This window comes from Dendropsophus ebraccatus, chromosome 11 (assembly GCF_027789765.1).
Source record: "Dendropsophus ebraccatus isolate aDenEbr1 chromosome 11, aDenEbr1.pat, whole genome shotgun sequence".
Lineage (NCBI taxonomy): Eukaryota > Metazoa > Chordata > Amphibia > Anura > Hylidae > Dendropsophus > Dendropsophus ebraccatus.
In genome coordinates, this window is record NC_091464.1 from 79977614 (window position 1) to 79991538 (window position 13925).

Sequence of the window (13925 nt, forward strand, 5' to 3'; positions counted from 1 at the left end):
GTTGAAAGTTCGTGTTACCAAGCGACAGCCCCAAAACATCACTGCTCTAGAGGAGATCTGCATGGAGGAATGGGCCAACATACCAACAACAGTGTGTGCCAACCTTGTGAAAACTTACAGAAAACGTTTGACCTCTGTCATTGCCAACAAAGGATATATAACAAAGTATTGAGATGAAATTTTGTTACTGACCAAATCCGTATTTCCCACCATAATTTGCAAATAAATTCTTACAAAATCAGACAATGTGATTTTCTGGATTTGTTTTCTCATTTTGGCTCCCATAGTTGAGGTCTACATATGGTGTCAATTACAGACGCCTCTCATCTTTTTAAGTGATGGAACTTGCACTATTGGTGACTGACTAAATACTTTTTTCCCCCACTGTACATATATATATATATATATATATATATATATATATATATATATATTCCCAATTTAAAAAAAAGTGTATTCAACCAGGTAAGGATGGGTTCACATTACATTTTTGCAATCTGTTTTTCCATCCGTTTTGATCTGCTTTTCTATTGACTTCCATTATTAAAAAAAAAAAAACTGATCAAATGGATCCCGTTTTTTTCAACGGACACAAAAATTAGGTTGACTACGTTTTTGTGCACTTAAAAAAAAAACCGATCCATTTAGGTTTTTTTTTATAATGGAAGTCAATGGAAAAACGGATAACAAATGCATCCGTTTTTTTTGCAAAAAATGGATTAAAAAAAAAACGGATTGCAAAAATGTAGTGTAAACCCAGCCTAAATTCTTCACTACATACAACCTAAAGAGAACATGGTCATGGTATATTTTTGTTATTGCACCTGACATTGACATAGACGCCAGATCTATAAAGAATTCCACCTGAAATTATAGCTGGAACATGATAAGTTGACTCTACTAGTTGTAACTTTCGGTCTCCCACAGTAACACTTGTACTATATACAGATACTGAGTAACGACTTCTTGGTGACATCTTTATACACAACCTTCATGACAGATGTGTTTGCCATTGATCAGGCTGAAGCTAGCCATGGATTGGTTAGTGCTTTTCAGTGAGGTCATCCTGGTGGTACTTCTTCCCATGCTCTGAGACCTCACAATGAGTCTTGGTCTACAACAGAACAACTGGTTGTTGAACTGCTTCCTGAAACTCTTGCTTAACAAGTAAAGAGCGAATGGATTTACGCAGGAATTGGTAAAGGCCAAAACCCGAGCGCAGATGCTGGTGATGTAGTGCAAGACGGAAGTGTCCACTTCTGAATAATGGTAGGAGCGATATAAATAAATCACATGGTTGGGGAGCCAACAGAAGGCAAAGAGTCCAACGAAAACCAGGACTGTTTTAGCAAGCCGTTTGCGGGATTCAATCTGAAAGAAAAGAAAAAAACAGAACTGTAAACATATGTTCATAATTTTTTTTTTTTTTTTTTTTTACAGTAGCAGAGTGGCGCCAATGTACGCCAATGTTCCAGTCTTGAGAGCAGGAGAGGTTTTCTATGGAGATAATACTACTGCTCTGGACAGTTCCTGAGCAGAGAGCACTGTATCAGACTGGAAAGAATACACCACTTCCTGCAGAACATAAAGCAGCTGGAAGACTGTAGATTTTAAAATAGAAGTAAATTACAAATTTTTGGTACTTTCTGACACAAGTTAAATTAAAGGAATTTTTTTCCATAAAAAAAAGTATGCTGAAATCTCCCAGACTCTCTTGTGGGGGCAACTAAAATCGTATTTAAAAAAGGGAATTTGGAGCTGGGCCTCCCTAAGGTCCTGAATCTGCTGTAAAGCTATGGGCATGGATGCAACAAATGAAAGCTGGCTCACTCTCTATTCTTCTTCTGTAACAATCCTCAGAGATACATGTTTAATGTATTGTATACTACAGATTGTAAGTATATACCAGTCCTCTATAATGTACAACTCCTTTATAAACTTATGCAGTATTTATCTCTTTGTTCTAGAAAATGACAACTTATGAGTCAGTCCTCATATAACATAATACAAGCTTCAAAGAGGCCACTGTCACATCCGTTCCATTTGTTGCTTCATTCAAGGTAAATCCATCCAGCAAACCTTAATGACACCAATATTCCCTCTTAGTTGTGACCTAGAAGCACTATAGTAATCATTTTAGTAAAATTGTTATTGTACATCTATCTAAACAAATTCTATTGCTATAGAAACAAATTATAGGAATAAAAACGTTTTTTTTTTACTTCAGTGGTTCAGTGTTATTCCTTGACATTAAGAAAACAATGAAAGTCTTTATGTGACACCAACATTTCTCAGTATTTTACAATTCAGGGTTTATTTGTACTGGGAAAATCACAGACAGTACCTAGTAACAGACTAACTACTACTTCCGTGGGGGGAGGGGGGGGGAGTAGCTGAGAGCCCCAGTGCAGGATGCATGTATTTATCCTTAGAGATGAAGTGAGCTTTTGGTGTAAGAAAGTTGCAAAGTTTTGTGTGATGCTCGGTTGCACAGAAAATTTAAATTTTTTGTGGTCCTGCTGCACTACACCTGCAATTTTTTAAGGGTGGACAAGGCTTTGCGGCATAGAGGGCAAGTTCACAGTATTTACTATGATTTATGTCAATAAGGGGTGTCGATTATTCAAGAAATCTACACCAGCTTATAGCAGGAACAAACAGGCAACAACAGATGCACCAGAGTAACGGTAGGAGAGTATAAACTTCAAATGAGATGAAGGAAAGAAGCCAACTCCTTCCCCATGCCTCTTTTTAGGTCTGGTGATTGGGGAGAAATATAGACCACCATAATATAGAGCAGCTGAGGAAGAAGTATAAGGCTGTTACTGCCTAGAGAAGCAGAGGAAGGGGTATCATGCTGTTGCTGCCTAGAGAAGAAGGGGAAGGAGTATCAGGCTGTTGCTCTCTAGAGAAGCAGAGGAAGGAGTATCAGGCTGTTGCTGCCCAGAGAAGCAGAGGAAGTAGTATCAGGCTGTTGCTGCCTAGAAAAACAGAGAAAGAAGTATCAGACTGTTGATGCCTAGAGAAGCAGAGGAAGGAGTATCAGGCTTTTGCTCCTTAGAGAAGCAGAGTAATTAGTATCAGGCTGTTGCTGCCTATGAAGCAGAAGAAGAAGTATCAGGCTGTTGCTGCCTAGGGAAGCAGAGGAAGGAGTATCAGACTTTTCTGCTTATAGAAGCAGAGGCAGTAGTATCAGGCTGTTACTGACTTACAGGTAGAGGAGGAAGTCATGAATTATGGTTTCCAGAGCATACTATAAGAAGACTGGAGAAGACAATTAAGTTTTTTGTGTGGCAAGTGAAATGTTGGGATTAGCAAAAAGAGAAGGCAGATTAGGGTAAGAGTAAGTAATAGGAGTAACTAGTAGGAGAATAAGAAAAACAGCAGATGGTGCAGTGATGCCTTATGTTATAATCGATCCTTTCTAAATTATTTTCAGCAGCTGAGAAAACCAGGTTAGTAGCAAGTCTAATATTAGATATTATAAACATGCACTGAAAAACACAATTACAACATAATCAAACAGGTTAAAATTGCAGAACAGTTTCCAATGTCCCAATAAAACTTTATGCGGCTTTTTTTTATGTCTGCTACAAAATCAGTAACTGGAACCATGGAGCATTATTCCAAGTCTTAAGCACCAGGAGGCTTAGCTAATGTACATTTCATTTAACCTGTACAGAAAACATTTTATGTTGCTGAAACCTCTCTGACACATGTAATATTCATAGTAACAAATTCATTATATAAAGTGAAGGAAAACACTGGAATATAAATGACTCCAGCTTATAATATGGATCAGAGGATGTCTATCTGGAGAATATTTATAAAAGGATCCTATTGGCTACTTCTTCAATTGTCTTTTTACTCCATGGATCCAGATCACGAGGGTTTGCTGCCAAGACCTATATTCAGTGTCTGATCCAGACTGGAAAAATTGCATACTGTCTTTTTTGCACAAAAAAGGTCCAGGCATACAGTAGTACGAGAATGGTGGAGGATGTAAAACATATCAGGAAAGACTCAAGAATTTGACTCTATATAGTCTGGAGGAAAGAAGGGAAAGGGGGGACATGATAGAAACCTTTAAGTATGTTACAGGTCTAAATAATGTTCAGGAGGGAGGTGATTTTAGGGGGAAAAAAATGAATTTAAGAACAAGAGGAGACAGTGAGAGGTTACTGGGGGAAAGATATGAATCAAGGTGGGAACATATTACTTTACTGAAAGAGTAGTAAATGCTTGGAACAAACTTCCAGCAGATGTGGTAGGTAGAGATGAGCGAGTAGTGAAATATTAGAATTTTCGAATATCGAGTTGAGTAGGCCAACACAAACACAATATAACAATATAACTTCTATGTAAAGTGGGGGGAAAAATGGAAACCTTCTTTCCTTTACATTAGTATGGACAGAAAGACACATTTTAAGTCAAAGAAATATAATTTTATGCGCCCCTTTAAATCAAGTTCTCTGTGACAACCACAGATGGCATTGGCAAGGGGGAAATCACACAGCACCCACCGCTAACTGTCATTGTGTGTGTGTGTGTGTGATGCGGTCAGACACGTCCTCTTTAAATTTCAAAGTCATCTTACTATGCCGTTATTACTCATAAGGGAGTGTGGGTCTCATGACACACAAGGAGTTTACAGCCGTATACTCTCTCTATGACGTATTAGAATGCACAAAGAAGAGTAGTACCAGGCTTTTATTTTTTTGCCATGGCACACAAGGAGTATACAGCCGTATATCCTCACTAATTGAAATACAAGAATGCCCTACAGCAGGATACAGGCGTTTGACTTTATAATGTGGCGCACACAACCCAGAACACTATCGCCACGCTTATATTTTTGGCCTTGGCACACAAGGAGTATAGAGCCGTATACCCTATACAGACAGATACACTGCCTACTCCTCACACTGCACTCCAGCTGCCTGTCTGTCTGAACACACCTTTGTGACCTATGTGCTGCTAGCCAGATTAATAGCTGTGTATCTCTAGATAAATGTTTTCCTTCTATAACTTTAGCCCTAACAAGGGCTTTTAGGGGGTCTCTCCTGCCTAAAATCACCTAATACCTGACTGTCCCTGCTACACACTGTCTCCCTGTCTAACACCTAACTGTCCCTGCTACACACAGTCTCCCTGTCTAACACCTAACTGTCCCTGCTACACACTGTCTCCCTGTCTAACACCTGACTGTCCCTGCTACACACTGTCTCCCTGTCAAACACCTGACTGTCCCTGCTACACACCATCTCCCTCTCTAGCTCCAAGTCTCATCTAAAAACGAATCTCAAATCCACTATTCTATTACTGAGAAGGTCACATGGTTTAGCCAGCCAATGAATGTAGGTAATTTTTTTTGCTCCCTGTGTGCTCCTAGTGCCTATACCCCCCTGCATAGTTATTAGTTGAAATAAATGCCAAGGAAGGTAGAAGGGGAATCAGTTTTTTACTAGGGTTTTGATCGAATACTCGATTATAATCGAGTATTTTGAATAGTGTACTATTCGATAGAATATCTACTCGATCGAGTAGTACTCGCTCATCTCTAGTGGTAGGTAGATCTACAATAACATAATGTAACCGGCCTGGTATATATATGTATATCTATACTAAGATAATAAGAAGGTAAATACTAAAAGGGCCGACTAGATGGACTAAGGGGCTTTTTCTGCTGACAATCTTCTACTTTGTATCAGTATCAGCCGGGTCACAGAACGGCCGGTGTTATACAATGTGTGAACATAGCCTAAGGCTGGGAGCACCTTTCAGGCTACAGGTAAGATCTGTTTTTAATGGGTTACTCCGGCTAAAATCTTTTTCTTTTAGATTTTAGAAAGTTATATAGACTTGCATTACTTATCAGCTGCTGTATGTCCTGAAGGAAACGGTGTATTCCTTCCAGTCTGACACAGTGCTCTCTAATGCCACCTCAGTCCATGTCAGGAACTGTCCAGAGCAGCAACAAATCCCCATAGAAAACCTCTCTTGCTCTGGACAGAGGTGGCAGCAGAGAGCACTGTATCAGACTGGAGAGAATATATCACTTCCTGCAGGACATACAGCAGCTGATAAGACTGAAGATTCACAAATAGAAGTAAATTATAAATCTATCTAACTTTCTGAAACCAGTTTATTTGAAATAATTTTTTTTTCCCCGGAGTACCTCTTTAACTTTAGATGTTTTTTTCTTATTTGCTCATTCAGCATTATGAAAACTATTAAAGAGAATACAGAAGTATTAATAAAGTGTTTCCGATTAATCTTTAGGGCCCTTGACTGTCTCTAAGAGCTTGAAAGCCAAGATGCAGCTGCTCAAGGGCTGCATCCGCACTGTTCGCTTACAATGAGAGTTATAGCGTGCGGTTTGCCAGCTAGACATGTACAGCATATAGCGCTTGTTTTTTACAGATACCAAACCACATTATCATTCCATTACAGTGTGAGAAGTCATCCATCATCTGTGCAGGCGGAAGCCAAAGCACTGCAACATGATGGGGTACTCAGAAGATGAAGGATAACGGATGTCTAATCATATATATTTAATTAGGCAGAAGTGGTTATTGAAAACTATTCATTTAGATTACTTATTTTCGGCAAATCTAAAATTTTCTCAACCACGTATTTGGTATAATGGGATATTTCTACAAAGTAGTCTATGGGTGATGTTAGACAGCAAATAGTATTGATTCTCAGGAGACAGATACAGTACCTTGGTGATGGCGGACTATTCTAAGTAGTCACACTTAAACTTAAAGGGAATCTGTCACTAGGTTTTTGTTGCTTTAAATGAGGGCAGCATAAACTAGCGACCGACATGCTGAACGGATCGGTGTATTACTTACATCATTCTGTGCAGCCGTTCTACTTATATGCAGGAGAATAGGATTCTTGACACACCCCTCCCCCCGCCCTCCAGCTGCTGATTGACAGGTGACTGCCTACACAGCATAGATAGATAACTGCCAATCAGCAGATGGTGGGTGGAGTTTTCTGCTTCTCATGAATATCCCGGACTAATGGGCTCATGCACATACTGGAGAGGACTACTTATTGTCCATATTATTCAGGAGGCGATCTCTGGATCAGCTGCACAGAGCTATGTAAGTGATACATCATTCTGTTCAGCTTCTCTGTCACTAGTTTATGCTATCCTGAGATAGGACACCATAACCCTACTGACAGAGTCTCTTTAAACTTGAACATGTAGCATGCATATTAACCCTTTCCCGCATGAGGACGTGACTGTACGTCCTCGCCTGGGTGGGGGCGTTCGTAACCGCCGCGGTCCCGGGTGCCTCATGTAGCCCGAGGCCGCGGCTATTAGCGGGCACGGTCCGGTCACTGTGCCCGCTAATTAAGTCTTCAGATGCAGCTGTCAAAGTTGACAGCTGCATCTGAAGACTTCAGAACAGCTCTTCCCTGGTGTCTAGTGGGGAGATCACTCCCCCGTGACGTTGTATCGGAGGAGCGATCTCCATGACTGGTGCTGGCCGGGGTCTGCGCCGTAATGGCGCTGATTCCGGCTCGGCACTCGGTTGCTTCCGGCTGCAGCAGCATAGATCTGAATGAGAGATCAGTGCACTTATACTAGAAGTCCCCCATGGGAAATAACCCTAACCCCAGGGGGAATAACCCTTACACCAGAGGGGAATAACCCCAACCCCATGGGGGGAATAACCCTTACACCAGAGGGGAATAACCCCAACCCCATGGGGGGAATAACCCTTACACCAGAGGGGAATAACCCCAACCCCATGGGGGCTTCTAGTATAGGTGTATAAGTTAAAAATAAAGTGTCATTATTAATAAAAAACTCCCTCCACTAATAAAAGTCAGAATCACCCTCCTTTTCCCATTTTATAAATAAAAATAAATAAATAAACATGTTTGGTATCACCGCGTGCGTAATCACCCAAAATATTAATTATTAATTAATTTATTATTATTTATCACATTCTTGATCTTGCACGGTAAATGGCGTAAGCGTAAAAAATCCCAAGGTGCAAAATTGCACATTTTTGGTCGCATCAAATCCAGAAAAAATGCAATAAAAAGCGATCAAAAAGTCGTATATGTGCAATCAAGGTACCGATAGAAAGTAAACACCATGGTGCAAAAAGTGACAGCTCACACAGCCCCATAGACCAAAGGATAAAAGCGCTATAAGCCTGGGAATGGAGCGATTTTAAGGAACATATATTTGTTAACAATGGTTTGAATTTTTTACAGGCCATCAGATACAATAAAAGTTATACATGTTACATATCGCTGTAATTGTAATGACTTGAGGAACATACATAACATGTCAGTTTTTCCATAGGACCCACGGCTTAAAAACGAAGCCCCCCAAAGAAAAAGAATTGTGTTTTTTTTCAATTTCACCGCGCATATAATTTTTTTTTCTGCTTTCGCAGCATATTTTATGCAAAAATTCAGCCTGTCATTGCAAAGTACAATTAGTGACGCAACAAAATAAGGGCTCCTGTGAGTCTGTAGGTGTAAAAATGCAAGTGCTATGGCCTTTTAAGCACATGGAGAAAAAAACGAAAACGCAAAAACGAAAATTAGCCTGGTCCTGAAGAGGTTAATGGAAGAAACCACCAGTTTTCATGTCTAGAACATATTTGAAGATGTTAATAATGTGCTTATATTAGCCAAGAAAAAAACTATTATGGAGCACACAACCGAACATTAGAGATGAGCGAGTAGTGAAATATTCAAAAGCTTGAAATTCGATTTGAAGGGACCGCGGTGTTCAACTATTCGATCAAATATCGAACTCCATTAAAGTCTATGGGAGAAAAATGCTTGTTTCTTGGAAACCTAAATTTAACCACTTGGAGGTCACTAAGTCCTCAATGACACCTAGGAAAATTATGGAAACACCTCTGGAATGCAGCTGGGACAGCAGGGGAAGCAAGCCTGTGTGCATCTAACATGCCCAAGCGCAGCATTACGCCACTATCATAGCCTATCAATAATACACCAAACACATTTTAAACCCTGTGTAAAGTGGAAAATACACCAGGAAACCTTCTTTCCTCTACCTGCTCCAGCCTCTTTCCCTGACAAGCTGTTCTCGAGATGCCATCGTGCTCCTAGGGCCTCTAACACCCCCCTGCATAGCAAAAAAGCCCCAGGGAAGTTAGGAGGGGAAACCAAATTTTTACTGCGTTTTCAGTTAAATGCTCGATTGAAAAGTATTTTGAAAAGTGTAATATTGGATCGAATAGCTAGTCGAGTACTACTCGCACATCTCAACTGAATAGTGTACCATCCCTATGTAAACTGTATGAATAAATGGACAAATGGGTGTTACCCCTTTCTATGTGAAGGGGTGTGTCCCTACATAAGTGTGGTAGGCCTGCTTGCTTTTGTCTGCTCATCCAGTGATGTTAGTGTTGTGACGCCAGTGCTAGTCCAGCACACATGTGTGGTGTTGATACCTGCTTGTTGTATGGCTGGCTGTGTTCCACAAATGGTCGGTGACCTGCTGGGTTGTTGCGGGTCCCTTGGGCTCTTATCACGGCAGTCCTGAGTGGCAACTGAGCCACCCGGACTGTCGGTACCGCCACCCACAGAAAGGAGAAAAATAACCCAAGGTGTGTGGTTGTGTGTATAGGTGCCAGTGCGTATAGAAAATGACAGAGTCCCAGTAGTATAAAAATGTATAAACAGCTTTTACCGTCAGGCTTTTCAATATAACAGTACATGTTATTACAGAATGCATACATTTGTACACACTCTGGAATGCTTGACCTTTGTGCTGGAGGAGGTGCTTTAGGAGAAGTAAGAGAGGTAGTTGTAGCAGTGCTTGTAGAGTAGAGCGTAGAGTAGAGGAGTTTGCCAGAGGAGCCCAACCCAATGTAGCTATGTACTCTGCCGCTACCTGGAGATATCTTCAATAGTGAAGTGTTACTTGTACTTTGGTCAGACCATCTTCTGCCCCCTGGTATCGTCAAACCCCTCCCAGTAGGATAGTACAAGCCCCAGCTGTGGTTATCTGGGTTTAGCTAGGTGTCCAAGATGTCCCAGTTACCTGCACTGCATGATAGGGTACGTAGGCCTTCTATTCTGGCTGCTTTGTCCTATGGAGGCTTATTCCTCTGTGGTATGAAACAACCTTAACCTATTAGCTTTCTCAGCTGTGCAAAGAAATACATAGGCATATAAAAGACACTGGCACCTAGTGGTCAAACCTCCCCCTCCTACCCCCTTCCTTCTGAGAGGGCTGATGTAAACAAGTCCCTGGCAAGTTTTATTTGAAACATTGTAGCTTCTTTGTAATGCTGGGAGGATTAATCTGAGGTCAAGCTACTAATGTACTCACTGTGATTAATCCTACAAAGTTGCAGATACAGCATGCCAGTGACTTGTTTACATCAGCCGTCTCAAAGAGGAGGGGGTAGGAGGCTGAAACAGAGCGAAAGGCTCACAAACAGATTTTTGTGTCTTTAGAGGAAAGCAGCAGCTGAGAACTGGGGGAAGGAGACTGAATAGATATTAACAAGCATGGAAGGAAATGTTCGTTTCACCATGGGCAGCAACATATCAAAAGCTATGTTGTTTTAGTGGAATACCCCTTTAATTTTGTTTTGTTTGTTTTTTTCATTGTATAAATTACTTATAACTCAGTAAGTCCAGGTCTGATCTGGAACAACTCAATAGATGCCTTCTGTTTGCCAGTTCATACTGTTTATATTAATATCCTACATAGATTCCGGCAGCCACTAACTAAGTCAAGTGGTGATATTTCCTGGTATTCACAAGACAGGCACAGAAGTGTGCCAGCTGGCTCCATAGAAGTATGTATCCCTTATATAAATATGGAAGGATATGCTCCACAGACACGTACAGCTCCCTGTCTCTATGCATACCTAATCATTCCTTATTACTGTATACGAGAATATCAATGACATGAATAGATACAGATTAAAAATTAATATTGATTATCTACGTCTTGCCTTCTTTATGAGCATTTTGGGCCCCTGGAGGATAACTTGTCAGAGCACATGTTCTGTAATGAAAGCTGTGCTTCCTCTTGATGGGTAAATGGAGTTAATACTATAGAGAATCCAGATGAGGCAGATTTAGCCAATATTTTTATTATAGGATTATTATTCTCATCCTGCCACTCATATCCGTGCTGCTTGTTTAGTGCCATAAATCACATAAGACCAATGGTACATGCAAGCTGTGTACACACTATTCAGTCTGTTTGGACAGTGGGGCAGGATGCCGATGCTAAAGGGTCATCTAAATGCAGGGAAATCCTAAAACAATATTATCTGATCAGGGTGACTTAGATGGAGTTTATTGCTCCAATACTAAGATCTTTCATCAAAATTCCCCATTTTAAAGGGAAACTCCAGCCATTTTTTTCCATTTCAAATCAATAGGTATGAAAAAGTTGTACAGATTTGTAGTTTACTTCTATTTAAAAATCTCCAGACATCCAGTACTTATCAGCTGCTGTATGTCCTGCAGGAGGTGGTGTATTCTTTTCAGCTTGACACAGTGCTCTCTGCTGCCACCTCTGTCGATGTCAGGAACTGTCCAAAGCAGGAGAGGTTTTCTATGGGGATTTGCTCCTGCTCTGGACAGTTCTTGAAATAGACAGAGGTGGCAGCAGAGAGCACTGTGTCAGGCTAGCAAGAATACACCACTTCCTGCATGACATACAGCAGCTGATAAGTACAGGAATTTTTAAATAGAAGTAAATTAGAAATCTATATAACTTTCTAACATCAGCTGAGCTGGAAAAAAAAAAAACATTTTCACTGGAGGACCACTTTAAGAAACATTTCCTTTTTTAGCTATCTAATGCTGCACCTGATGAAAGAACCTGAGTTGTCTAGAAGCAAGTTGTTTTCATATAAAACTTGAACAAAACTTTCACATACCTATACTGGATATACTGCATGCGCCTCTTTTGGTATTCTGAAGGTTAAACAGACCATATTGTCCTCAGCCCGAACCGCTGCCTGGTCACATTTCCATTCTGGTCTATGACTATGTCAGCCCTATGACCATAACTGCTTTTCCTCCATTGGCAACCCCTTTAGCGAAGCATTGAAAAGTTTGGTTTGCAACATTTGCAAATTTTTACCGCAAACTTAACTAACAAATACATATTTGTCCACGCTCCCCCTGCATCCTCTTCCATGTCTTCAGCTGCATGCTCAGCTGGCATCGGCGCTGTCTGTGCTCATTTAGTGACTGACTGAACGGAGAGTGACAGCCCATTCAGCCAATCACTGATTTAGAACAAAAAGCATCATGGTCAGTGATTGGCTGAGCAGACTGTCACTCACCGGCCACGGTGCCGTCTATTCTCAGTCACTGATTGCCTGAGTGTGCAGCTGAAGAGACAGAAGAGGACAACGGGGGAGCACGGACAGGTAAGTAACCTTATTTTCATTTTTTCCTAATTTTTTAACAAATTTTTAAAAATTCACTTAGCTCATCTCTAATGTATATATCTTTCTGAAGTTGATAAATTTGATATCAACAAGTCCCATTTAAGTAACTTTCTGGGACTAATAAATTGATGCTCATCCTTGAACCCCCCACCAGTGACAGGTTCTGCAGCACTAATCTGAATTCCATGCAGACATTGTCCTTGGTCAGATCTGACCCCAGTACTGCTAGACAACAATGTGCTGAGCCTTTGTGCTGATGCAGATAGCGGAGTACAGCCCGCTCTATCGATGATTCACCATTCTTTCATAAAATACATGGTTATAAAAATACGCAATATGTTGTACCGCATATTTTTTCCGGCATTAACAAATAAAGCTGCATAAAATGTTTAGTCACTTAAGGTTTACAAATTTTAGTAGAAAACTATTAAAAAGTGGATGTGATAATTGTTTGTCTAACCTTGATATTGTGACGGCTGTAGCGGTGAACTGTGCCCCGGGCCACCGCACCCACTCCTCCTGGTCCACAATCTCTACAGACGCAGGAGCCATTGTGCTAGGATTTGGTGCCACCTCCCCTTTGGCTCCTGCTCTGTCTCCTCCATGCCAGTGTGCGCATGCCAGCTCAGTGAGATTTAAAGGGGCGTCCTTCATTGGTTCCTTGCACCAAGCACCTCCCTATTAATGGTCTCACCTGACCTGAACCCCTGTTGGAGCCTTTGCTATCGCAACCTGGTTCCTGTCCATGGTATTGCAACTCCTGGTTCCTGTCCGTGGTTCCTGCTCATGACTCCTGGTTCCTGTCCATGATTCCTGCTCATGACTCCTGGTTCCTGTCCGTGGTTCCTGCTCGTGACTCCCGGTTCCAGTCCCAGGTTCCTGCTCATGACTCCTGGTTCCTGTCCTTGATTGCTGCTCTTGACTAATGGTTCCTGTCCGAGGTTCCTGCTCATGAATCCTGGTTCCTGTCCGTGGTTCCTGCTCGTGACTCCTGGTTCCTATCTGTGGTTCCTGCTCATGACTCCTGGTTCCTGTCCGAGGTTCCTGCTCGTGACTCCTGGTTCCTATCCATGATTCCTACTTGTGACTCCTGGTTCCTGTCCATGATTCCTGCTTGTGACTCCTGGTTCCTGTCTGTGGTTCCTACTCGTGACTCCCGCTTGTGAGTCCTGGTTTCTGTCTGTGGTTCCTGCTTGTGATTCCTGTTTCCTGTCCATGGTTCCTGCTCATGACTCCTGGTTCCTGTCCGTGGTTCCTGTTCATGACTCCTGGTTCCTGTCCATGCGTCATATGGTTCCATGGTTCCTGCTTGTGACTCCTGGTTCCTGTCCGTGGTTCCTGTCCATGGTTCCTGCTTGTGACTCCTGGTTCCTTTTATGGTTCCTGCTCTTAACCCCTGATTCCTGTCTGTGGTTCCTGCCCATTTTTCGTGCTCTTGACTCTTGGTTCCTGTCCGTGGTTCCTGTTATGGACTCTTGGTTCATGTCT

General features: G+C 41.5%; 1 protein-coding gene across 2 annotated transcripts in view; it reads right to left on the reverse strand.

Moving 5' to 3' along the window:
• Positions 1–384: 384 nt before the first annotated feature.
• The window catches only part of GRPR (gastrin releasing peptide receptor), a 111734-nt gene continuing 98193 nt past the window's right edge, over positions 385–13925 (reverse strand). For both annotated transcript variants that reach the window (XM_069945299.1, XM_069945297.1), the window contains exon 3: positions 385–1371. In XM_069945299.1, the coding sequence (XP_069801400.1) occupies positions 979–1371 (393 nt within the window). In that variant the 3' untranslated portion in view covers positions 385–978. The remainder of the gene's footprint in view (positions 1372–13925) is intronic.